Raw genomic sequence first — 23,071 nt, forward strand, 5'->3', positions numbered from 1 at the left:
ATTGCATTAAAGACAATTGATTTAAATACTTGGGGTCACAGAGAATATTTGCCCTGTGGTATTAGCCCCCTTAGGATCCATATTTCAACCTTTAGCTCAACACAGACCAAATGTATGTTCCTGCATGTGCAGAAATTACCCCAGAATCCCTGGACTTGCGGAAAAGCACCAAATGCCACCAGCACTGTCAGAGCCACGAGCTGCCAGTGCTGGCCTGCTCAGCCCTGTTTCACGTCACAGAACTAAAGGCTCCTGAACTGGCACAAGCACCTGGTTCAGTGCCAGCCTGCTCACCTAATCCCTCAGGAACAGCATGGTGCCTCCGCTCCCCAGAGCCTCACACAGCTTGAACTGAGTTATTCTGCTGAATTTCTTTATAACTTCTGTTAAGAAAGAAATCATTAGGAAGAGGTAACTCTCGGAATCTGAAAAGCTGTGAATTTGGCAATCAATCCCTGTAAGGTCCCAGCAAGATCCAGGCTTACAAACCTCATTCTGTGATAAGCCACACCATTTTTTCCCCCTTGAATGATAAATTAAAGCCATCCTGTTGGGGGAATGGGATGTGCCTGACTCCAGAGCTTCAACCAGGCATGAGAGAGAGGCATCTTTACTCTGTATGTACCATATGTAAAGCACAGCCTTGATTTGGAGGTGTCCTACCTTTGGGTGGTCTGTCCTGCCCCCACGGCACTCCTGGCAGGGGCTGGGCCTCCCAACCCTGCTCCTGGGCATGCTGGAGAAGCCACTGTGGTGCTGGTGCAGCTCAGGGTTGGTGGCAGAAGGATGATGATGGAAGCAGAGCAGATGGTGAAGCTGGATGAAGCCTGTGTCTGTTCCACACTTACCTTCCTGCCTGCGAGAGCCTGGCAGGGCCTGGAGCCGTCCCACACTCTGCAGTGAGAGCTGCACCCCAGACCCCAAACCCAACCCAGCCAAGGCAGCAGCAACAGTGTCACCATGTCCACAGCACCTGCCCTGGCACCTCGGCCTGGCCATGCTGAGCCCCCAGGGGCACCCAGCTACACCAGGAATGGCCCTAGCTGCCCTCAGGGCATGGGGGTGCTTCGGGTGAGTGGGAACTGGAAGTGTCGGGCCATGGGAGGACCAGAGGGGTGGAAGGACGGGGTCCCTGCGCTGGGAGGGCCGCGCAGCCAGCGGTGCCGTGAGGGGAGCAGAGCTCCTGCTGCCCATCCGCAGGGATGCGCAGGGCGTGCCCAGCAGCGCCGGGGGAACGGGCTTCACCTCCTGGAGATCTGAGCAGATCTTCACATGGCCGGGAGGGGAGGTTCTGTGGGAAAATGCTGCAGGGCCTGGCAGGAAGGAAATTCCCCCAGCGGAGCCACCATCGCACGAGGGCTCCGCCGTGGCAAGTTCAGGGACTTCATAAATAACTGGGCCGTCCCCAGGGAGGCATTGCTAAGGTCACTATTTTTTCCCTTGAACTTTCCAGATGAAGGAAGCAATAGCAGAAGCAACAGCACAGATTTGGCTGCAGATCAACTGTACTGACAACAGTCACAGGATTGAACTCAGAAGAAAAGTCCTTTGTGTGTGTTGGAGTTATCACCAGATGGGCCGGGCAGCACTGGGGAGTTCTGCTCAAAAATATTGCACATGGGCAAAACCATGAGAGCTGGAACCGATGGCAGATGTAACCCACAATAACTAACTGCACTGCTTAGGCCAAGTTAAAAATGCAGGGCACACGTTTGTGTTTGGTGCCCATTAAAAATTAAAATGTTAAATTGTATTCTTCAGCAAACTGCTGAGATTGAGAATAAGAGACAACTCTGATTAAAGATTAAGGATGGAGAGTCTATAAAACACTAATTATCACTGTACTTACAGGGAATTTGGCCTGTTGGGCTTAATTACTTCTAGTTCAAGATCACTCGAGTTCAGGCTGGGCTGGGGAGCACTGTTGGAGTTGAGGAAGCTGTTTACGTTTGAAGAGATGACAGATTCCAGGCTGGAGTTGATGATGCTGTTCCTGTTCTCCTCTAGAAAACACCAAAACCCAAGAATCATCAGCTGCCACTGCAGACAAAGTGAAGAGCAAATGGCTACGAAGGCATCGAGCATTCCCAGGAAATCCTGTCCCAGTGCAAACAGGGACATCTCCCCAGAGCTCAGTTAGTTACAGACACATTATACATTACACCACAAGAAATACCAGGTACTCTTTGGCTCTTTTGGGTTTAAGATGCAACTACATTTAAATGAACACCATTTTTAGCAGCAAAAAACACACTTTTCTCAAGGTATTAATATTTTACATCCCCAAAGGCATCCAAAATGCCACAACCTGAAAGAAATTGAAATGTAAACTACATATGGGAATGGATTTGTGTGACTGAAATCAGCTCCGAAGGGACCAAGTGTTTGGGTGACAGAGCAGGACAACACCTTAGGTCAGGAACAGGGAAGATCACCCAGTTAAAGGTGTTTCAGCCTTGTATTTGACACCAACTACTGTCTCTCTTTCCTGGCCAGGTCTAAAGGGGAAGGAAAATGGGTCTCTGCTCCATTTTGGCTCAGCTCTTCCGAAATGCGGAGCAGCAGTGGAGCAGAAGTTTTCCTTTGGATCTGATGCAGAATGGGATGTGCTGGGCATCCCCCAGTGCTGGGGAAGTGCTGCCATTGCTCTGCTGACAGCCAGAGCTTCTCAGAGATCCCTGTTTCCCTCCAGCACGTGTGTTGAGAGATTTCCCCATTGTTCGTATAACTTCAGCAGCGAGCACTGACAATGTTGTGCATCTCAAAGAGCCACCACAGCACGGGCCCCCTCCTCAGCTCTGCTCGGGTAACCCACAACCCCATTAACTCATTTCCAGGAGATGCCTTTGCCACGGGAGCAGTAATTGCAGTTGTGAGAAGCAATTAACAACACTGATGGCACGAGAGCAGCCCCAGGCAGAGAGTGGCTGCTTCTGGGATGTGGCTTTCCTGAAAGACAGGCACCAGCTGGAAAACACAGAGTCCTACTTCAATGATAGATCTTTCCAAAATTATTTTTCCAGTGCACAATAACATGGTCAAACTACAACCCCAAAGCATGTAGTGGTAGAGTCCTTCCTCTCAATCCCTTTAAATTCCACCTCTTTTTGAGTGAGGTGAATGCACGATATTAATTTGTAACCTGTGCACGTTTAAAGGGGGGGTAAAAGAGTGCAAGAGGAACTGCTGGGTTGTGTGAAAGGTTAATCCTGAGCACGCAGCAGAAAGGAACTGCCTGTAAAACAGCCTAGCAGGAGGGCTGTCTTGGGGTGTAGGGGCAGCTCTGCCACCACGCCAAAGGGAAAAGCCACAGTAGCCAAAGGATTGTGGATGCCCAGAGCAGAGTCCACCGCTCCTTGTCCTGCTCCTTCTCTGGAGCTGCTGCATTTCCCAGGTACCTGGACAGCATCAGCACTTACAGGGCAGCAGGACAGAGCTTGGTTTAGCTCAGGCTGAGCTTATCTTCCAGAGATGAGCCAAAGCCAGGGATGTGTGATGTTGATACACATCAACGTGTTCCTGAAATTGGATTTCATTAATCTTGATCTGCAATAAGCCACCATGGGAACAAGCAACACAGACACTTCTCTGTCCCCACTCTGCAAAAGTTGAACCCTCTGGGCTCAGAGGGCACCAGCACCTTGTGATGAAAAAGATGATCCGTGCCAAAGACAAAGAGGAAGAAGTGAAGAAAAGCAGAGCGCTGACCTCCACAAACACTGACAGGCAGATGTGGGAGCCAGCAGATGAAATAAGAGAGAAATTAAGCTAAGGACCTAAAAGCCCCAAATCTCTCTGGTTTTGTGTCTGCCAGAGCAGGTTTTAGGCAGCCCATGACAGACCACCTATACCCAGCTGGCCAAGCCCAGGGACTGCCTGTGCTGAGCCCGGCCGGCCCTGAGGAGCTGACCTGAGCCCCCGGAGTGTGGACTGACACCAGCTTATTATTTGCAAACATCTTCTGCCCAAGGCTGAAGGGTGGGAATAAGCTCCATAAGCTGGGCAGATCAGTGTGGATTGTCCCTGTAATATCCACAGCAGCCACCCGCCAACAGCCACAGACCGGGAAGTGCCTCAGCTGAAGGGGAAGGGAGATGAATGGCAGAATCTGAAAGTCTTATTTCCTCCTTTTTATTATTTTTTTTTTTACTTTATTTCCTCCTTTTTAAAAGGCTGGAACTGTACTTTGCTTCATGCTTTTGAAAGCTTATGTGAAGGATTCTTTGCTGGAAGATTTAATTTGGTCTGACAGCTCCAAGAGCAGAGCTGCCCATCAGCTCAAGAGCATTTCCGGCATGCAAAGGGCAGAAGAGCCTTTCACCCCTTACCCAAACTCTGTATCTTTAGTGGGAAGTCAGGCAGGCAGAGCCACTGGAGCCTCAGCAGCACCCTTCTCTCCAGGAAAGCCACACCGTGCTGGGGTAGGGCCCTGCCTGATAACTGATCCAGGGCGCTTCGGTGACAGTGACCCCAGGGACCAGAGAGGGGATGACAAAAGAACTGATAAGGAACAAAATGGTGTTTGCTGTGTTGGTGCCACTTGTGTCACAACAGCCACTCCCTGGGTCAGATGTGGATGAAAATGTAAATGTTTAACAACAAAATAATCACTATAATCATAGATTAATCACAATTATCTAATCTGCTCCCTGTCGGTTGAACACAACAATTTTTGACTTACACACAGCTTGGTGTGATGAATGCTAGCTAAAGTATCAGAAAGGTATTGGACTTTGATGAACAGATTTCAAGTGATGGAAAATCCACTGTCATTCCTTTTTATGTCAAACTGCTCCCAGTCTTAAAAAATGTGCACCCTGCTCCCATTTTGAACATTTCTAGCTTCAATTTCAACTTTCAATTTCACAACTGGGCTTGAGCTGCTGCCTAAGCCCTTGTGCTTCACCCTGACCTAGAGCCTTGGTCTGTCTCCAGACCGGTAAGAAAGGAAAGCAAAGGAAGAAGAAAAGAAGAAGAGAGGAAACCTCACATATTTCTCAAGTGATGTGCAGCAGGGAAGGCAAACACTGAATAAAACAGTGGTGGCTTCCCAAAGACACAGGAGGTTATAGACTGTCAGCAGGAAAACTTAGAAAATGTTGCTTCACATGGGAATAAATAAATGCAGAAATAAAGAAATGAGCTCAGCTCCTCTCTCAGGCACGGGGAGGATGGCACACGGAGGCTCCAGCAGCCCGGCGAGCCTGGAGGCTGACAAGCCACTGAGTAGTTAGCAGCAAATAAATTACTGGGGCTGAAAGTTTTCAAAAGCAGCATTTGATATTTGAGGCTTCACTGAGAGTCATCCCACACCATTTCCAGAGCATGCTCTGGGGCCATCACTGCTTCCTCAAACCCACGCAGATCTCTCGTACACCCTCTGAAAGGAGAGTGCCTGGTAATTAACAGTAACTTAATCAGACAAACCCACATGTTTTGGGAGTCAGCAAAGTCCACAGCGACCACTCTGTCCACTCTGTCTGGGGAGCTGGCTATCCCCAACCTCCCCTGCTCCACTTGTGCTTGTCCTGCTCACCAGGAGACTCCTGCTTTTCTACCAAACTGGGAGAGCTCCCTGCGTGCAGCTGGCTGGCTCCAGGAGCACAGGGGCAGGAAGAACCAGAGAGCTGGGAACTGGCTTTACTCTGTAACATGAAACAACAGCCTGCGCAGACACATTTCTGCCACCCCATGAGCAGGGCTGGGGCCTTGGCTCCTTCACCCAAATATCTGGAGCATCAATTAGTGACAGAAATGGAAAGATGAGCTCCAACATTTTTAAACTGCCATGGTACATAATCCTCAGGAAAATGCCGAACCTCCTGGCCGAGTTTTCCTGTCTGTAAAAGGCAAAGTGCCTGAGGGCATCCTGAAAGGGCCACCCTGAGGGGACGCCGGCGGGTGGCCTCCCTTGCCACAGGTGTGGCACCCTGGCCCAGCAGCTGATGGCAGCGATGACGGCTCCCGGAACATGAGAAGGGGACAGAGAAGGGGACACGCAGGGGCCCATCAGGTGGGGAGGGGAAAGCAACACTTTAACCCCTGCTGAGGCAGCCTCATGTAGAGCCCTGGTTAAGGGCCTGGATGCCAGGAGAGATTCCACTCCCCACCAACACAACAGCGGAGGAAACCGAAGCCTGACCCTGTTATGGAATCACCCCTTCCACTGACAGCAGGAAAACTGCATGGGAATGGCATGGAAATGACAGTCTGTTAGGCATGATTAGGGCAAAGCTGGAGGGCTGGGAGGGCACTCACGCTTCTCGTTGGGCTGGGCCGTGTGGAATAGCGTCAGCGGCCGCTCGCTGCACGAGGGAGGCTTCGACTCCGTGCTCTTCTTGCGGGATAACAGCAGCTGCGAGTTCGACGCTGGAGCCTCCGGCACCGTGTTAAATATCTGTTAAAAATAATAAACAAGTCGTTCTTTGGCATCACCCCGTGGAACAGGACAGCTGCCCACCTGCCTGGGCTGCACCGCTGCACAGCACAGCCTCTGAGGAAGACATGCACTCAACAGGGCAACGTTTTGGGTACAGATTCCTAAATTCCACATTCCCACTCTGTCTGCACTCCTCTATTTTTCACCCAAGATGCACACTGCGAGCTGTGAAGAACCCTGTCACTCTAGCACTCTGCTGACTTTTGGGGGTGCAGGTGATGATGAGCAGCCCAGATGGACCAACCAGTGCCCCCCCTGTGACCCCGGCGCCCGCGCTCCCATGGCTGCAGACCAGCTTGGGAAAGTCTTTGCAACTTCCAGCCACAGCTGTCAGAAAACTGAGTAACCACATTTTTCTCAAGAGGATGAAATTTTAAAACCACACAAACCCAAAGAGCAGCAGCCTTGTTGGTTGCTGATATTTGGTTATGTATTGTTCCTCTTCTGGACCCCCGGGCTCAGACAAGGGCAGTGATCCCTCCAGACCAGCTCTCTCAAGGTCTCCCTCCATTGCTAGAGTCCACTAAACCCAACCCTCAGTGTCTTTCCTGCTCTACCTGCCCCTGCCAGACAGACAATTGGCATGGCCAGGCTTTCCCAATAGGAAAAGCACATGTTGGCACAGCTCTCTGCTGAAGAAATAACTGGATGTGGACTTAGAGCCGTGATGCCACCCCAGTCAGGGCAAGTCAGGGCAAGATGGTTTCTACTTCTGCCTTCACTGCCCAAACGCACAAATTCATTACTCCTTTCCAACCAAATCCAGACTAACAAAAGATCCTAATCAGGGAACTGGCTGAATTTAGAAGAAAATGGTATTTTTTAGCACATACAGCCAGGGAGGGACAGCCAGGACCATGGCCCCACCAGGCCACCACTGCTCCACTGACAGACCACAACATCCATGGCCAACAAATACAAATGCATCAGGATTCAGATCAACGTTGTGGATAAAGCCAGTACTTGGATAAACCCAGATTTAATCAGCCAAGCAGGAGCCAGCTGAGGTGTGCATCTCACACTGGTTTTGTTTAGTGCTCATCTCTCTTGAAACCAAGGACAAATTCCCATTTAACAGTGGGAAGGGGGTAGAAAAGGAATTTCTGTGATGGAGACACAGCCATGCTGACTCACACTGGGATGACCATAAACAAGGCTGGCTACCAGCAGCACTGGTTACACAACTACAGCCCAAGAACGAGATGCCAGCTGCCCCCTCCCTGGCACAGCCCCACCGTGGTGCCACTGGCCATGGGGAGAGAGTGAAGCCTGGGAGAGGGGGCTGCCATGGGCAAAGAGAGACCAATTCCTTTCCATAAACTACTGGCATGAAAGAAGCAAGGGAAGCCATTACCTTCTCATGGTTTTCTATTAAAATTTCAATCACAATGTTCTGGAATTTGATGTCCATAATGGCAGCGACTGTTTCCTCTTGAGGTCGAAGCAGTGTTGGCCCAAACACCACACCCAGATTAGCAACAGTCATCAGGTTCTGCTTGTGATTATCTGCAACTCTGGGAAAAAAAAGAGAAAGAAAATGAAGTAGGTGATGGAACTAATCCACAGGGAACCCCCTCCCTGCCCTCCCTGCCTTGTGGCTGGCACAAGGATTACAACACCATTTATATTTTTCACGCTCCTGGTGAGCTCCTTGAAGGCTCAGCCGTGTGGAAAAGTACAAATTTAACTGTTGTGTTCCTGGAGACCTTTCAGCCTCCGTGAATTGACTAATCCCATAAAACCTCAACCCCACGCCAGCCACTGGGCTTCATGCTGCAAACCACTCCCAGGAAAACATCTTGAATCATTAATGCTTAAAACCCTTCTGAAAACAAATTGTTGGACCTCTGACACACGCTGCTCTCCAACTCAATGAGTGACCTCATATGTTCCAAAGGCCAATTCCTTCCCAGCCATTCCAGCACCAGAGGTCAGTCCCATCCAGCCCAGCCAGGCTGGCTGGGAGGCCAAGATGGGGCTTTGTCCCCAGATCCCTGTGCCCCACATGTTCCCTTCTCTGTGGCACAGTGAACCCCCCAAGATGGGGACCCAGGGACACAGGGACATCTGAGCCTTCCTCCTTGTCCCCTCCATCTCTTCTTGTTCTCAAGGTGGCAAAGACCAGCTCAGCAAAGTGAAGCAGCTCACACTGAGCATGTGGCACCCTGGTTATAGCATTTGAGGGGTTACCCTGGAGCAGCTCCAGCTGGCACCTGGTCTTAGAGATGCAAAGCCCCAGCAGCCCTAATGGGACGTGCCCTCTGCTCTGCCTCACTCCACGGGGACACTGCAACAGGGACACAGCCAGGCACCCCTCGGCCACGTCGGCTGCAGGTGCCCAGCTGCTCCAGGCAAACGCCGGGCTGGGGCCGGCACGGAGCTTGCCCTGGATGCTGCTGCTGAGTCACACGGGGACACGTGTGTGGCCGGGCCCTGCGGTGCAGCCCTGCGGCCCCAGCTCCGGAGTTTTTCTTGTGGTTTGCTCCTGACTTCTTCAACCAGGAAATGTGGTGGCTTCAGGCCGTGTGGTCACACTGCTGTAGCCTGAGGTGGTTTTAGTGTCTTTTCCTTCACGTTCTCTACTGTTTCTCTGGACAAATGCAGCAGGCCAGCACAGAGTAAGGCTCACACTCACTTGCTGGACTGACCCTAAAATTTATTGCTGTGAGTTTCTGCTATTGATTCTGGGGCCAAAACAGTCGTGTGCAAGCTCAGCATATTTCAGCACACTGTAAGCCCAGGCTGGTTTAAAAGAAAAGATGCTTTCCATCCTTTTCCATCCAAATCTCACCTGAACCAGCAAAGAGCTCATCCCTCTATCAGCTCCTAAGGCAGCAGACAGGAGCCTCATCACAAGGGGTGCTCAGGGACTCAGGGCTGCTGGCTTAGCTCCCCCAACAGCAACTTCAGCCCTACTCACTGCCAAGCAAGAAGCCACATCCTGGTGCATGTTACATCCCTGGGGAACAGGCAGAGCTGTCCCCTCCACCGAGTCTGCGCTTGGGATCCAACCTCAGAGTGGGGAGGTCCTGGCCAAAGCCCTCGGGAGCTGGTGGGACCTCCCTCTTACCCGTAACTCCCCCCACTGCCAGGAAGCTCTGAATATTTGATCACCAGCCTGCGGGAAATCTCCGGTGTCAGTAAACGGCTAGGGGAGACGGGCTCCAGCACAGCCCTGCCAGAGGTGACGTGCTGCCCACACTGCCACCTGGCCAGGCTGGCCATCCCCATCCCCATCCCTGGGCAGGCACGGAGCCTCTTCCCATCACCATCCCCCATCCTCATCCTCACCACAGCCAAGAGCTTGCCAAGCTGCTCATGGCCACGCCAGCACTTCCGAGCTGGGAGGGGAAACAAACTCTCCTTAGGAAGTCACAACCTCAGGGAGCAGCAAGAAAGGCAGAAGAAGTCCAATAAGAACCATTATATACTATAAAATACTTATATGGGGATTCAAACCTTCCCCCCACTCCCATCCACGTCACTCACAAATCCCAATGACATTTTTGCATTGCAAAACTGCATTTCAGACACACGTTCACATACTCCTAACTGGATATGGAAAAACGCAGCTGCAGTTCAAATGGCTTTGAAAAGCACTAATAAAATAATAATTTTAATGATCTTCTGTGGTTAGTAAAACAACGTTCATTTATAAAAAAACAACTGAACTGATCTAAGTCGCACAAAATTAGGTGCCTCCATTTCTCATTACCGTTACCATGTCCTACATCACTAATAAATTGCACTGTCACCAGCTCATTACAGTGAGGCAGCTGAGCGTGGTCCTGGTAATTATTTCAGACTGGGCTATTAATGGCTTCCCAGGCAGGACATGGTCCCACAGCCCCAGCCACAGACCTGCCCAGGCACTGCCCACTCACCCATAGGGTGCTGGCCCTTGCCTCCAGCACCACACCCCTCCTCACTGTGCTTTATTTTGCCTCTGGAAGTGTGGGAGCTGTTCTGCAGCTGTGGAATCTGGCTCCTTTCTGGAATAAACCTCAGTGGCACATGAACTCCTGCTCTGCATCCCGGGTACTTTTCCAGCAGTAGCCATCCCTGTACCGGGTCAGCACAGCCGTGCTCCAAAACATGATTCACCTTTCACATCCTTCTAATTCCCCATCCATTACCCACAGGATAATTTACTCTAAATTATACCTCTTCATCATCCTTTGTACTAGGAAATAACGCTGCAGTTTCTAAAGATGAGTGTTCTCAGCCCAAAGTGGGCTTAATGCCAGGGCTGTTCGGCAGGGACTGTCAGTGCCATTCCTGAGCTGCTCTTTAGAAGTTTTCCAAGCATTCACTGTATTTTCCTTTTAACCTGCTGTTTCCTTCCGGCCCTTGATGCACTCTGAGAGAACTGCACTGTCATTAATTTCTATGGGTCCTTTTTCTGCTCCCCACTTCACAGAAGTTACTTCCAGCACAGGAGACAGCAACAACCAATGGAGGAATGTGCGGAACCTCTTCACTCCTGCTCGGGGCTCACAGTGGGCCAGGCTGTCTGGACTCTGGGCTGCTCCTTCTCCTTGCAGCACACGACAGTTCCCATGTGCCTCCCTCGGGGATCAGCGGGAGCTCAGCCTGGTGGTGTGGGACAGGCAGAGCCCCTCAGCCAGGGGAGTGTCTGTGCTCAGCAGTGCCCCACCAACGAGCAGCTCCACGAAGTCCTGACCCACTTGGTGCTGACCCAGCAGCCGTGTTGGACACTGCCAGCACCCAGCCGTGCCACTGGGACCGAGCCCTGCCATCCCACGGGGACAGCCCGGGCCGGGAGCCCAGGGAGCACTGTCCCCCAGGTCATTCCCGGGGTGTCCCTGGACGCCGCTCATTTCTCACTCCCTTTCAGCAAAACAAAGGAGAACAGGAGTGGAGTAAATCCATGTTGGGTGTTAAATTAGATTATGCCCGGGTTGCCTGGATACTGTATAGTCACTGCCATGACCAAACACAATTTAATACGGGGTAATTGGTAGCCAAGGTTCAGTGCAGGGGAAGCAGGGAACAGTAAATATTCCAGTGTGGTCGGAGCTCCAGTGGGTGCCACAAGGGCTCCTGGCTCTGCTCCCACAGAACTGCTGCTTCCCGTGCCTGGAACTACTTCCTGCATGTATTTTATGTATGTATTTATATATGTGTATACACTGTTGTGTGTGTATTTTATATATAAATACATATTTTATTTATAGAATGCATGTATCTGAATCTCAGCCAGAAGTGCCATTATTAGTTCAAATATCTTCCCTGATTCAGAACAAAATCTCTGAGCAAACAGCCATCTGAAGGGAACAAAAGGCAAGTCTGGAGTGTTTCTATTTCCATGCCTGGGACAAACCTTTGAAATCAAAGTGCTTGTTGTGGCTGGACTAGCAAGTCCTCATAGGATGGAAAATAATGCAGCTCGTTCTTCTTGCTACAGGGAAAAATCCATCCCATCTGCCACCACCAGCAGAGCTTCTGTTTAACGTGAAAAGCCAATCATGCAGAGGCCAGCAATCCCCAAAATTATTTAGGCTGCTCTGGGTAGTTTCAATGAAATTAAACACTCACCTCTGACTCTGGACATACATGGAAGGTAAAAAGCAGAGGGAGTAGAGGCAGCACATTGGGTGGAGAGGCATCTGTGGCACCAGGGCCACCAGCCTTGTTCCCACAAACTACGGGCAAAGAATCATGGAATCATTTAGGTGGGAAAAGCCCTCCAAGATCACCGAGCCCAACCATTCCCCCAGCACGGCCAAGGCCACCACTAAACAATATCCTCAGGTGCCCCACCTACACAGTTTTAAATCCCTTCAGGAATGGTGACTCCACCACTTCCCTGGGCAGCCTGTGCCAAGGCTGGGGTTTGTGCAGCTCCCTGCCCCTGCAGCCCCCACTCCCGTTAACCTGGGCCTCACCTGAACAGACGGACAGGCACGGAGGCTTCGAGCACTCACAATTGGGGGCATTTATCTAATGAGTTCTGGGAAATGTTCCTGGGTGCATTTAACTCGTCTCTGCACATTATTGAGTTTAATTGGGCTGCGGCTGATGAGCGAAGAGCAGGAGAGGGAAGAGGGGCTGGGCTGGACCCAACTCAGCTTCTCCCCTCTCCAAGGGGCTGGTGGAGCTGTGTCCCCAGAGATGGTGGCCCTGCAGCTCCCTGGGGATGACTCACTTCTCACTCAAACCCGTGGTGGGTTTCCCAGCCTCGGGAATGTGTCTGATGGCTGGAATGAAGCAGGTGTTTATTGCAGGAATGTTGTGACTGGCTCCCGGCACAGAGCTGGTGAAACCAGTGATGCAATTCCAGCTGCAGCAACACCCACTGGTGTCCCAGGCAGCTAAATCAGTCAATCACACATTCCTAAATTGTTCCTAAAAGGCACACGTGCGTTGGAGGAGGTGACAGGGACACTGGTCTGCAGTGGCTGCTGGCGGACAGCCGTGGAGAAGAAGGGAGCACAACCAGCTCTGCTTCATCCTGTGTTCAAAAGGCACGTGGATGTGGTACCTGGGGACATGGGCTAGTGGTGGCCTTGGCAGTGCTGAGGGAATGGCTAGAGATGATGATCTTAGTGGGTTTTTCCAACTTTAAAGATTCCATGATTCCCAAGCCGGAGCGCAGATGCACGGAAACGCCACACTTCCACATTGCACAACCATCCCTTTATCCTGCCTGTTTATTGAGGCTCCAGACATGCCTGCACTCCTCAGGCTGCTCTGGACACAGAGAGCTCTGCAAGGGCCAGAGGAGTCCAGAGCAGCAGGAGCAAACTGGGCTCACTCAGCCACACTGTGGGAACTGGGAACATCGGGAATACGGACAAACCCCGCTGCCTGCAGCCAGGGCGTGGGCTCACAGCTCCCCAGCCCCGCCGCGCCGGTGAGGAGAGCCAAGCCTGAGGAATTCACGTGGAGGCCAGCGGATCCAGAAGGAGGACAGATCACCAGGGAATGACAAAACCTCCCAGTGAAGTCAAGGGGAAACTCGCTGAATGCAAAACCCTTGCTGCTCTTGGGCTGCCTGTTCAGCTGGGACCAAACCTGTGCCTGCACTGATTCCGGGCGCTCTGACTTGCTCCAACAAGACTCGCTTTTTCTCCCGGGTGGATCTGGCCACAGCTGGATGCTTGGGTTCACTCCCAGGGAAAAAAAAAGGGGCTCATGTTGCACTGAGAAGACACCGAGGCCAAATGTGAGGTTCAGTATCGGTGAGCCCGATCAGATGCGAATGCCAAACGTGCTGTGACTTGTAGGGAAACACACAGGGAGCTCAGCACTGCTCCGGCTCAGGCTTCCCAGACCGAGCCAGCGGGGCTTCCAAAGCCATCCTCTCCATCCTCTCAGGCTTTGGGCAAGCTGAGTTTGCTGGGGGCTCTCAGAGGGATCCCAGCCCTGCTCACCAACCCTCAGCCCAGGGCTGAGTGGCACCGGGCTGGCACATTCCCTGTGCCCGGCATGGCAGCACTGCAGGTTTCCCCTGACACCCTGGTGAAAACCGCAGGCACGGCCAGAGCTGATGTTAAAAGTCACCATGGCTTCCACCTGCACAAACACAGCCAGCAAAGAGGCCTCACCTCAAACACCCCTGGGGATGGGGCTGGAACGGGGCCTGCCACGGCTGCAAACTGTGCCACTGCCACCCCTGTGCCACTGCCCTGGCACCTCGGCAAAGCCCTGCTGCATGGGCAGGTTTTTCTCCAGAACCAGACCTCCCTGGTGCTGTCACACTGCAATAACAAACCCACATGGCCAGCAGGGCAAGGAAAGCCCCAAGGAGCAGGTCTGGCTTAACAAGGAATCCTTTGAAAGATCTGCCGCCACGGCAAGCGCCGCGCCGGAGTCTACAACCTGCTGCATGGAAAACAGCCAAAGTCAACAGGCTCCCAGAGAGCCTCCCAGCAGCAGCAGCAGCACTGGGCTGAGCAAGCACAGCTCCCACGTCTCCCCAGGGAGCCAGGTCACAGGGCCACGTGCAGGAGGTGCCTGGTGCACACCTGCACCTTCACATGAGTGCAGCGGCCATGGGGAAGAGCAACAGAGGGGGGTTCACCTTTTTTTCCCCTTAGAGATATTTTGGACCTCATTCACTTCACAAATGCAAGATTAGAGCTCATCCCTCCAAAATACTGAATTCCTAAAAGACAGTGGTGGAAGAAAGGGAATATAGGAATAACCAGCTTTCAGAATTAATGATGAGAACAACAGCAGGAAAAATGCCTGTCTCACCTTCACCAGCAGGACAAGGTTTTGCCCAGTGATTGGAAACACCCCTCACTCCCCCACTTCTGTGCCCCCTGCCACACACATGTGGGTTGGAACGAGATGGCCTTTAAATATCCCTCCCAATCCCAACCTGTCTGTGATTCTGCAGCCTAGGGATCACACAAGCATCCTGGCAAAAACTGCAGCTCCAAGATATCTCAGCTGTGGTGATTTCCAGCCTGCTTTCTTCTGCTGAAAAGCTGACTAAAATCTCTCTGAGTTTGGTTCAGTGCTGGGTCTGTTCATACAGAGGGATGTGCCCACAAAGACATCTCCATCCCACTCTGTCTGCGGGGATGGTGCAGACACCACCAGGGAGACTCCAGCCAGCTATTGGAAATCTTTCGCTCACTCTCGATTCAATCTCTTTTCATACTCAGTTTCAGTTTCACTGTGATAAACAATTAAAAAGAATCCAGATAATTATGTGCTATCAACAACTTCTACCCAACAACACCAGGTTGAGACACAAGCCCACAAGAATTCACACTTGAGGAATGCAAAATGCCTGGTGCTGCTCCCAGAGATCCAGCAGGAGCTCAGCAGAGATGTTCAACCACAGAAACTCCACAGCAAACCCAGCAGCTGCTTTGTTACAAGCTAAATCATCATGCCAGGGTGGTGATGCCAGCTTTAGTCCAAGGCCCTCATTATCCTATCTCCAGACTCGAGTCTTGTGCAGGATGTGGGTACAAAAGAACCTAATGAGGGACACTGCAGGCTCTGGAGCACATTTCCCTCCAGCTAGAAACTGGAGAGCCTGCATGAAACATAAGGAGCTTTTAGAGAAGCATGGAAGGAAAAGCTACCAGCACCCACACAGCTGCTCCAGGGAGCACCCAGACAGAGGGGGTTAAAAGTTCATTTGCAGAAGCAGAACAAAACCTTTTGCTAATTTACACATTACAGGAAGCCAAGCCTAAAAAACCCAGCGAACACCTACAGGGCTTTTTGTGGTGGTTTTTAATTCTGCAGAATCTCATATTAAAAACAAAAGCAGAGGAGTAAGAGGGAGGCAAAGCTGGCAAGGGCAGGCACAGAGCACTGCAGGGCTGTCTCGCCTCTGCGGAAGCATCGCCGGCTCCTCCACCAAAACATGTGAGGGAAAGGAGAGCAAGGGGGAAGCCAAAGGTGCTGCTGCTCCCCACAAGGCTCTGGCACCTCCATCTCCAGAGCACAAATCACAGAATCATGGAACCACAGAATGGGCTGGGTTGGAAGGGACCTCAAAACCCAACTCATTCCAACTAGGAAAAAAGGAAAAGGTGTAAAAAAGAGCACAGCCTGAACCTGACCCAGGCCAAGCCCCAGGCAGGATTCTCCCAGCTCCTGCAAGGCAGCACGTGCCTACAGGGAGTCTCCTTCCATGTCACCTCCCTTTTGCTACCCATAAGAGCACCCAGATCCTTTGGGTCACTTGAACTCTGGGGCTTTGCCTGGATCCAGCACTGCCATGATCCAAAAGGAGCAGAAACAGGTACTGGGCATAAAAATGGCATTCCCAAAGGCAGCAAGGAGGATCACTGCCTGGCCCAGCCCACCGGGCCAAAGGCAGCTCCCTGTTTGCTTCTGGCAGCCAAACGAGGTGAGCAGCACGAGATGGGAGCATCTCAGAGGCCTCAGTGGCCAGTGGAAATTTCCAGAACGTCCTGGACAAGAATGACTTACTGGAAGCAATACATAAATCAAGCAAATGAATAGTTACCAGACAGCAGCATAAACAGCTGCCACGGGGATGAAATCAGACCTGCTGTGCCAAGAGGCGTCAGCCTCCTCGCCGGCTGCACCTTCGGGGGAAACCGGCAAAACAATCCAAGGAAAAGCACATTCCTGGGGGAGCTGCCCCCCCTGGCCCCACACAGGTGCCCTGGTGGGGTCCTGGAGCCGCGGGGCACAGAGGGAGCAGCTCCGGGGGCTCTGCGGGGCAGCGCGGCCCCAGCGCGGCGCGGGGCTGCCAAGGCCGTGGCTGCTCCACGCCGAGCAAAACAAGGCCTGGTTGTATTTTTAGGCAGAAGACCTGGAGGAACTTTTTCTTCTTCTGCTTTGCCAGCAAGCCCTGGTCGAGCAGCGAGCCCTGCAGAACGCTCTGGGCTCCGTGTCCGGCCCCTGCCCCGTTGTGGGTTTTGGTGGGTCCCCATTAGCAGCTGCCCTGCAGAGCCCATGGAAACCACCACCCTGATAAACAACAAGCAATTTGTGCAGGAGATAACAATCACTGTCATCTTGGTTAAAACACGTAAACTAGAAAACACCACCACAGCAAAACCAAAGGGAACCAGTTGGTGTTGGCCAGGTCCCAGCTGGGAGCGATTAGAGATAATTAATTCTGCTAAATACACGTACACACAGCTCGGCTGCAGCCTCCTCATGGTCCTGACCTTGGCAGCAGAGGAGTGGGTGCGTGGATCAGGGGCTGTGTGGGGCAGTGGCAGTGATGCCAACCACAGGAGGGGCTGGGAGCCCCACAGAAGGGGCATGAGCCTGGCACCATCTGTGCTGGAGAACCTGGACTCACTACCACGAGAACAAAGCAAAGCTCAGGTGTCAAAATATGGCCACACATGAAAAATAATTCCCTAAATGCTTGAAATATAATCAGAGTGAAATCCCCCTGCTCTGCACCTCCACAGCACTGACTCCTGGGTGAGAAAGTACATTACAAAAGAAGAAAGAGACAGGGACGATACTGCAGCTCCACTAACAAAAATGGCAATTTTCTGCAACCAGCTCCACTCCAGCAGCACCCCTGGCACAGCCATCACCAGCCCGGCAGCACCACAGGCCCCTCGTTTCACTTCAACTTACCTGGCATTTAAAAAAATTGGTTTAATCACAGAATCCCAGACTGGTTCAGGCTGGAAGGAGCAGGGATAGGGACTGCTCCTGCTCTCTGTGGCATAGTGAACAACTGCCTGGACATATGGACATGAGGCAGGAGGCAGCACAAATGGGCTTGGAGACGCAGTAAGAGGCAGAAATCAAGTTCATTTTCTATCAAAATGCTCCTCTCTGTCCACCCTGTCTGTGCTTGTTCCTGAGATTTGTCCTCTCCCTCCTCTGTAGGCCCCTCTCACTGCACCCCAGTTCTGTGGCCTCCAGCTGCCATGGGACCCACCACACTCCTCTGCTGCACAGGAGGAAGGGCACTGCTGAACCACCTCCCAGGCACTTACCCTGTCTAATACTGGGGTTAATAACTGCCTTTTTTGAACATTTCAGCTTTCTTACCAGCTGTATTACTGTTGATAAAAACTGCAGCTTCATCACATAAGGAGCCCCACGTCCCTTGTCAGTGCAGCAGAGCACGTACACCCCAAAAACACAGAAGTCAGAAACCACCCAGGACATGCTTTCTTTACTTGACCGACTCAGCCCAAGTTCTGGTTTTAGTGTCAGAAATCTCCACAGCAAGACTGAGAAATATTTTTTTTAGCTCATCTGATAAACATGCAAATCTTGATTATTCATACATTACTTAAAATAAAAAACCCAGTCAGAAACAGATGAGACAATAATCCCCTCCAAGCAGTGCAGCCCAGCTTGGCAGGGCCAGCCCGAGGCCCTTGGCTTTGCCCATGTTGGCTGTGGGTGCCCTGCTCTCAGCAGCACCCAGACCTCGGCCGGTCCCACCCGTCCGGAGCGTCCCCCCGGGGTAGCCAGGCCCCGTCCCTTCTGCAGCATGGCCCCTCCCACCAAACATCTGCTGCAGATGTGAAGATTTCTCTCCATTCTTGTCTTTAATCCGGCTCAATGGCTCTGCAGCCTCAACCAGCTCATTTAGAAGAGTTATGGCAATGAGCCCTGGCCCCGGCTGCCCTGTGGGTGCTCCTGGAGCAGGGCGATGCTCCTGGATCAGGGTGCTGCTCCCGGAGCAGGGGCTGCAGGACCAACCCCAGAGGGATGCTGTGAGCCCATGCCTGGGGCTGGCTGTGCCTCTGTCCCCACAGCCCAGGATCCCCCCAGGGCTGCAGAGCTCAGCAGGCTCTCTCCCCTCAGCCTCCTGCCTTGCTCTAATTTTTTTCCTATTAAATAACACTATGAGCTGTTTCTCTTCCTAAAATAGCACACAGCACCACACACACTGTTTGTTTTGTTTGAATTCCTTCTCCACTAAAGCAGCACAAACCCCACTGTAAACCTGACTCCACATCTCTACTCTATCACCAGGTTTTTCCTTTAGGTGGAAAACACTTAAGCAATTACAGATTCCCTGCACATACAAAATCACAGAATCCCAGAATGGTTTGGGTGGGAAGGGACTTTAAAGCTCGTCCAGTTCCACTCTTCGCTGGGCAGGGACACCTTCCACTGTCCCAGGCTGCTCCAAGCCCTCTCCAGCCTGGCCTTGGGCACTGCCAGGGGTGGGGCAGCCACAGCTTCCCTGGGCAATCCCCTCTGGGTGATGGGAGCACCTGGAACCACTTGGCCTTGGCTTCAGGCTGTAAATGCAGAAGGTTTGAAACCAACACCTAAAGCAGCAATTTGGTTTTTAACAGCCTTGCCAGGGACCCCACAGAGCAGACACAAACCCAGGCCACAAGAAAGCATCTGGAGTTGTGTTTAGGCCTATTTCAAATGTCATTTGTTATTTTTTCTTCTAAACAGATAACTTGGGTTCTTCCAGATCTCCTCCTAAGCAGTTATCCCGATTAAGTCATTCCCCAGGTTTCCCAGTCCTGCCTCATCCCTGCTGTTCCTGCAGCACTGCTATGAACAGCAAGGGCAGGTCCAACCCCACAGCCTTGAGGCTGCACAAACACCTGATGATGCTTTCACTTCTAAAACACTAATCAAAGGTTTCCATGGGAACCTGCAGGGGCAGGAAGAAGATGAGAAATTACAGGTCAGCTCTACCACTGAAAGAAAAAAAATTATCCCATTCCTTCACCCTCACAAAGTTTCAAGGTAACACAAAAATATTGATTCATCAGGGTGCAGAAAGGCAGAAAATACGCCCCAGAGTAGTCGTTTGTTGAGCAAAGAAATCACTTTTAGTTCTTTAATGGCAGGTTTGCTCCGAAACCACGCGAGGAGCTTCACCTCCGCTCTGCCTCCTGGACATCGTGGGCAGCCAAACCCATTGCAGGCTGTTAAAAGCAACACGAGATTCCCAGGAGCTAATGGGCTCCATGCCCTGGGGCTGGGGGCTGGCTGGGAAGCTCCCACCCCTCATCCCCCCCTCGGTCTCTCGGCCCTCGGTTCACTCACACGCAGGTTTCCAGTTGCCAACCAGATATGACTCAACACCACACACAAGGAAACTTTTCCACCACTATTAACTTTCAGAGGAAGTGGAAAAAGGAGAGAAAAACACATCAGTCATAAACGTACTTTGCCAAATGGTTCATGAGCAAGTGCAGCATCTGCCTGTTTTTCTCCGGGAGCCGATGGACGAGGCTGTGGATCTCTGACACCCTGGACTCCTGATTCTCCAGTTCTGCATGGGGATAGAAGAGGATTTATCTCCACAGGGGGTTGCTATGGGAAGAGGCCTAACACTGTCCCTGACAGACATCCCAGGGAGCTGCTCCATCCCACACCCAGGCATGGCAGATACTCCCCACGGTGCTGCTCCTGCCTACTACCTCCAGGCAGCTGTTTCCAAAGGGAGACACTGGATGGGCTGAAACGGTGAGCTGGGAGCAGAGGCCATGTGAACAGCATGGTGAGCAGGGCAGGCTGGCTGTAACCAGAGCGACTCCAGCAAAGGGAATACGGGCACATTCCCATGGTCAGTGTGCCCAGGGCAGGCCAGGCTGGAGCCTCTGGTGCTCCACAGGCTGGTTGGGTCCATGGCACTAAGTGGGAGCTGCTGGAGGAGGCCAGCACTGCCATGGCCATGGACCATGGGGCTCTCCTGACATCCCGCTCCCCCATCCACGGGCTGCACAGCTGCCAATGGAAAATGCCCTGCTCCCTGCAAAGCCCCCTCCCCATGGCAGTGAAAGGAAGGCAGCACAGACATCTGAACCAGCAGAGAGCCCCTCAAACACCGTGGGTGCTGTTTAACAACAGCCAGTGGTCACAGCCACGGGAGCCGCTGCCAGCCCCACGCTCCCGGCACCATCTGCGCTTCTTCCACCTCTGGTCACCTCCCAGCAACAGCCTGCCCTGGCTCCAGCCCTGCTCTGCTTGCCAGGACAGCAGCCTGGGAGGGTGGTGGGGAGGCAGCAGGGCAGGGGGGATCGCAGCCACTGGCAAATGAGGCTCCTCCTCAGGAGCGGGGCCATAAACATCAACAAACTCACTCGCTGCTTTGATGAAGCTCCTTTGAAACTGGTACATCATGAGGGGCCCTGGGAGCATTCTGGAAGATAAAAAGGAAACAGGCACAAAACACATCTGAGGAACACAATCCACACAAAGAAAGCTTTGCCCCTACAATAAACTCAGCTCTATTTTGGAAAGTGCAGAATTAAGCAACACCAACTCTAATTCCCCTCATCAGAAGGAATAAGATCTATGCAAGGACCTTTGATTTATTCACCACTAAATTAATCTTTAATTTTAGCATTCCTTCAGTAACAGAGCTTCAGTGTATTACTGAGCCCATGATTTTCAAGTAAGCTTGAAAATAAATTAAAAAGATAAACAAAGCCTAATTGTAAAACTTTCCCAATCCCCATTCCCACTGTCCCCTCTCACTGCTGCATCCCTTCAGAGGGACACACTGGTGCTGCCCACATTCCTCTTTGCTTTGCCAGCAGTTCAGATTCCAGAGCAAAGGTTGCCAATCATGCAAAATTCTGTGATTTTCTAGGCTGAGATCCACCAGGCTAATTACGCTTATCACCCTAATTGGATTTAGGCTCTCTCTTGTGCTCCCTTGCTCTCTCAAGCCCAACCCAGCACACAACAGTCACTGAGAGCAAGGAGCTGTGGTCACAACAGGTAGAAGCACGTTGTGGATAATGAGATGCTGCTGGCTGCCAACACCCAATCCTGTTGGGAAGATCCCCAGGATGATACTGGCTCATCTGACACACAGAAATCCTGACTACAATAAAGCTCAGCACCGGGTCTGGAAAAGCTCTACAGCCCCTGCCCTTACACTGCACTGCCTGCCCCTTCTGCCACATGCTCAGAAGGTGGAAGTCCACCAGGAAAAGCTTAAATCAAGGCAGGGGATGCAAGAATGAGCTTTTAAAATCGTGTCTGTATAACGTGTGCATCTCTCAGATCTGAGTGTGTTCCCCAGATCCTATTCAAACATGCTGGAAAGTCAGGGAAAAGCCAGAATAAATTCCCTAAGAGCAGTTTCTGCTCTGTTTCTATCAAAGTGCTGTTGTTAAGGGTCTGCAATAATGGGCAGTAAAACCCCAGACCCCCACCAAACCCTTCCTGAAGCCAGGTGAGGCTTTTCTCCTTACCTCAGGTACGTTTTCAGTGCACTAGTAATGGTCTTGATCTCCCACTCTGCACAGATCTCTGTGTCTCCCTCTGTGGCTGTTTTGGGATCTGTGGAAAAAGATGAAAAGGCAGTAAGTGAAAGAAACTGAAGACAATTCCAGCTCGTGCCTGCTCAGCTGTGTGGGGAGACCACCACATCCCATTCTATTTGCTGTTCCCAGCTCAGGACACATCTGCAGGGGCATGGGGTTCATCACCCAGGATGGGCCAAACTCACAGCATGGGACGAGAGAAAGAAAAGGGAATCCTCCATCCTGAGCAAGGACAGGAGCAGAGTGGCTTGCAGTGTGCCAGGACACGGGGCACAGCAGCCCGTGGTGCTCAGTGACAGCGGTGACAGCCAGGCACAGACAGGGACCCTCTTCCTGACAATGTCCAGCATCATCATCCTGCAGCCACCTCCCCAGCCAGCTCTCAGCTGGCCATTACAGCCACAGCCACCTGCACAGCCACCACCAGGCCAGCAGGAAGTGGGCTCAGGCACAGCACTGAGTCCCAGACAGTGATGGCTCCGAGCCGGGGCCAGGAGCACCAAGCCGGGGCCACGGAAAAGCCGGGCACAGAAGTGCCCCGAGTGCTGATCCCTCCTGCCTGGATGCTGCTCCACCAACACTCTCTGCTAACTCCATCCTGGAAACTCAGCCAGGATCCTGCTCCCACCAGAATCCCAGGGAAGCCCCTGTGGGGGTCCCTGGCCTCGGGTCCCACCAGTGCCAAGTGTCCCTGGGGAGCAGCGCAGGCTCTCAGTGTCCCCAAGGCCCAGGGTGCCACAGCCACAGCTGCTCACACCATCTGCTCCCACAGGCTCAGCTCAGGGGTTTTTGCCTTTTCACAGACACAAATAATGCACTTTTGAATTTTAAAGCCCCATGTAACCATTGGGTAATTTTCAACCTACTTAAAAGAATGCCCTGAATAGAGTTCAGCTTTCCCTTGGGGCAAAGAGTTAATTTTAATTAAAAA

The 23,071-nt window shown here is 52.1% G+C and overlaps 1 protein-coding gene across 5 annotated transcripts in view; it reads right to left on the reverse strand.

Annotated features, from left to right (window-relative positions):
- Positions 1–23,071, reverse strand: part of ARHGAP26 (Rho GTPase activating protein 26) — a 101,505-nt gene that overhangs the window by 20,347 nt on the left and 58,087 nt on the right. For all 5 annotated transcript variants that reach the window (XM_039559389.1, XM_039559388.1, XM_039559390.1 and 2 more), the window contains exons 15-20: positions 22,069–22,156; positions 20,947–21,005; positions 20,030–20,135; positions 7,794–7,953; positions 6,259–6,397; positions 1,850–2,003 (exon numbers count right to left, since the gene is read on the reverse strand). In XM_039559389.1, coding sequence (XP_039415323.1) covers positions 1,850–2,003; positions 6,259–6,397; positions 7,794–7,953; positions 20,030–20,135; positions 20,947–21,005; positions 22,069–22,156 — 706 coding nt within the window. The remainder of the gene's footprint in view (positions 1–1,849; positions 2,004–6,258; positions 6,398–7,793; positions 7,954–20,029; positions 20,136–20,946; positions 21,006–22,068; positions 22,157–23,071) is intronic.

The sequence above is a fragment of the Corvus cornix genome, chromosome 13, assembly GCF_000738735.6.
Source record: "Corvus cornix cornix isolate S_Up_H32 chromosome 13, ASM73873v5, whole genome shotgun sequence".
Lineage (NCBI taxonomy): Eukaryota > Metazoa > Chordata > Aves > Passeriformes > Corvidae > Corvus > Corvus cornix.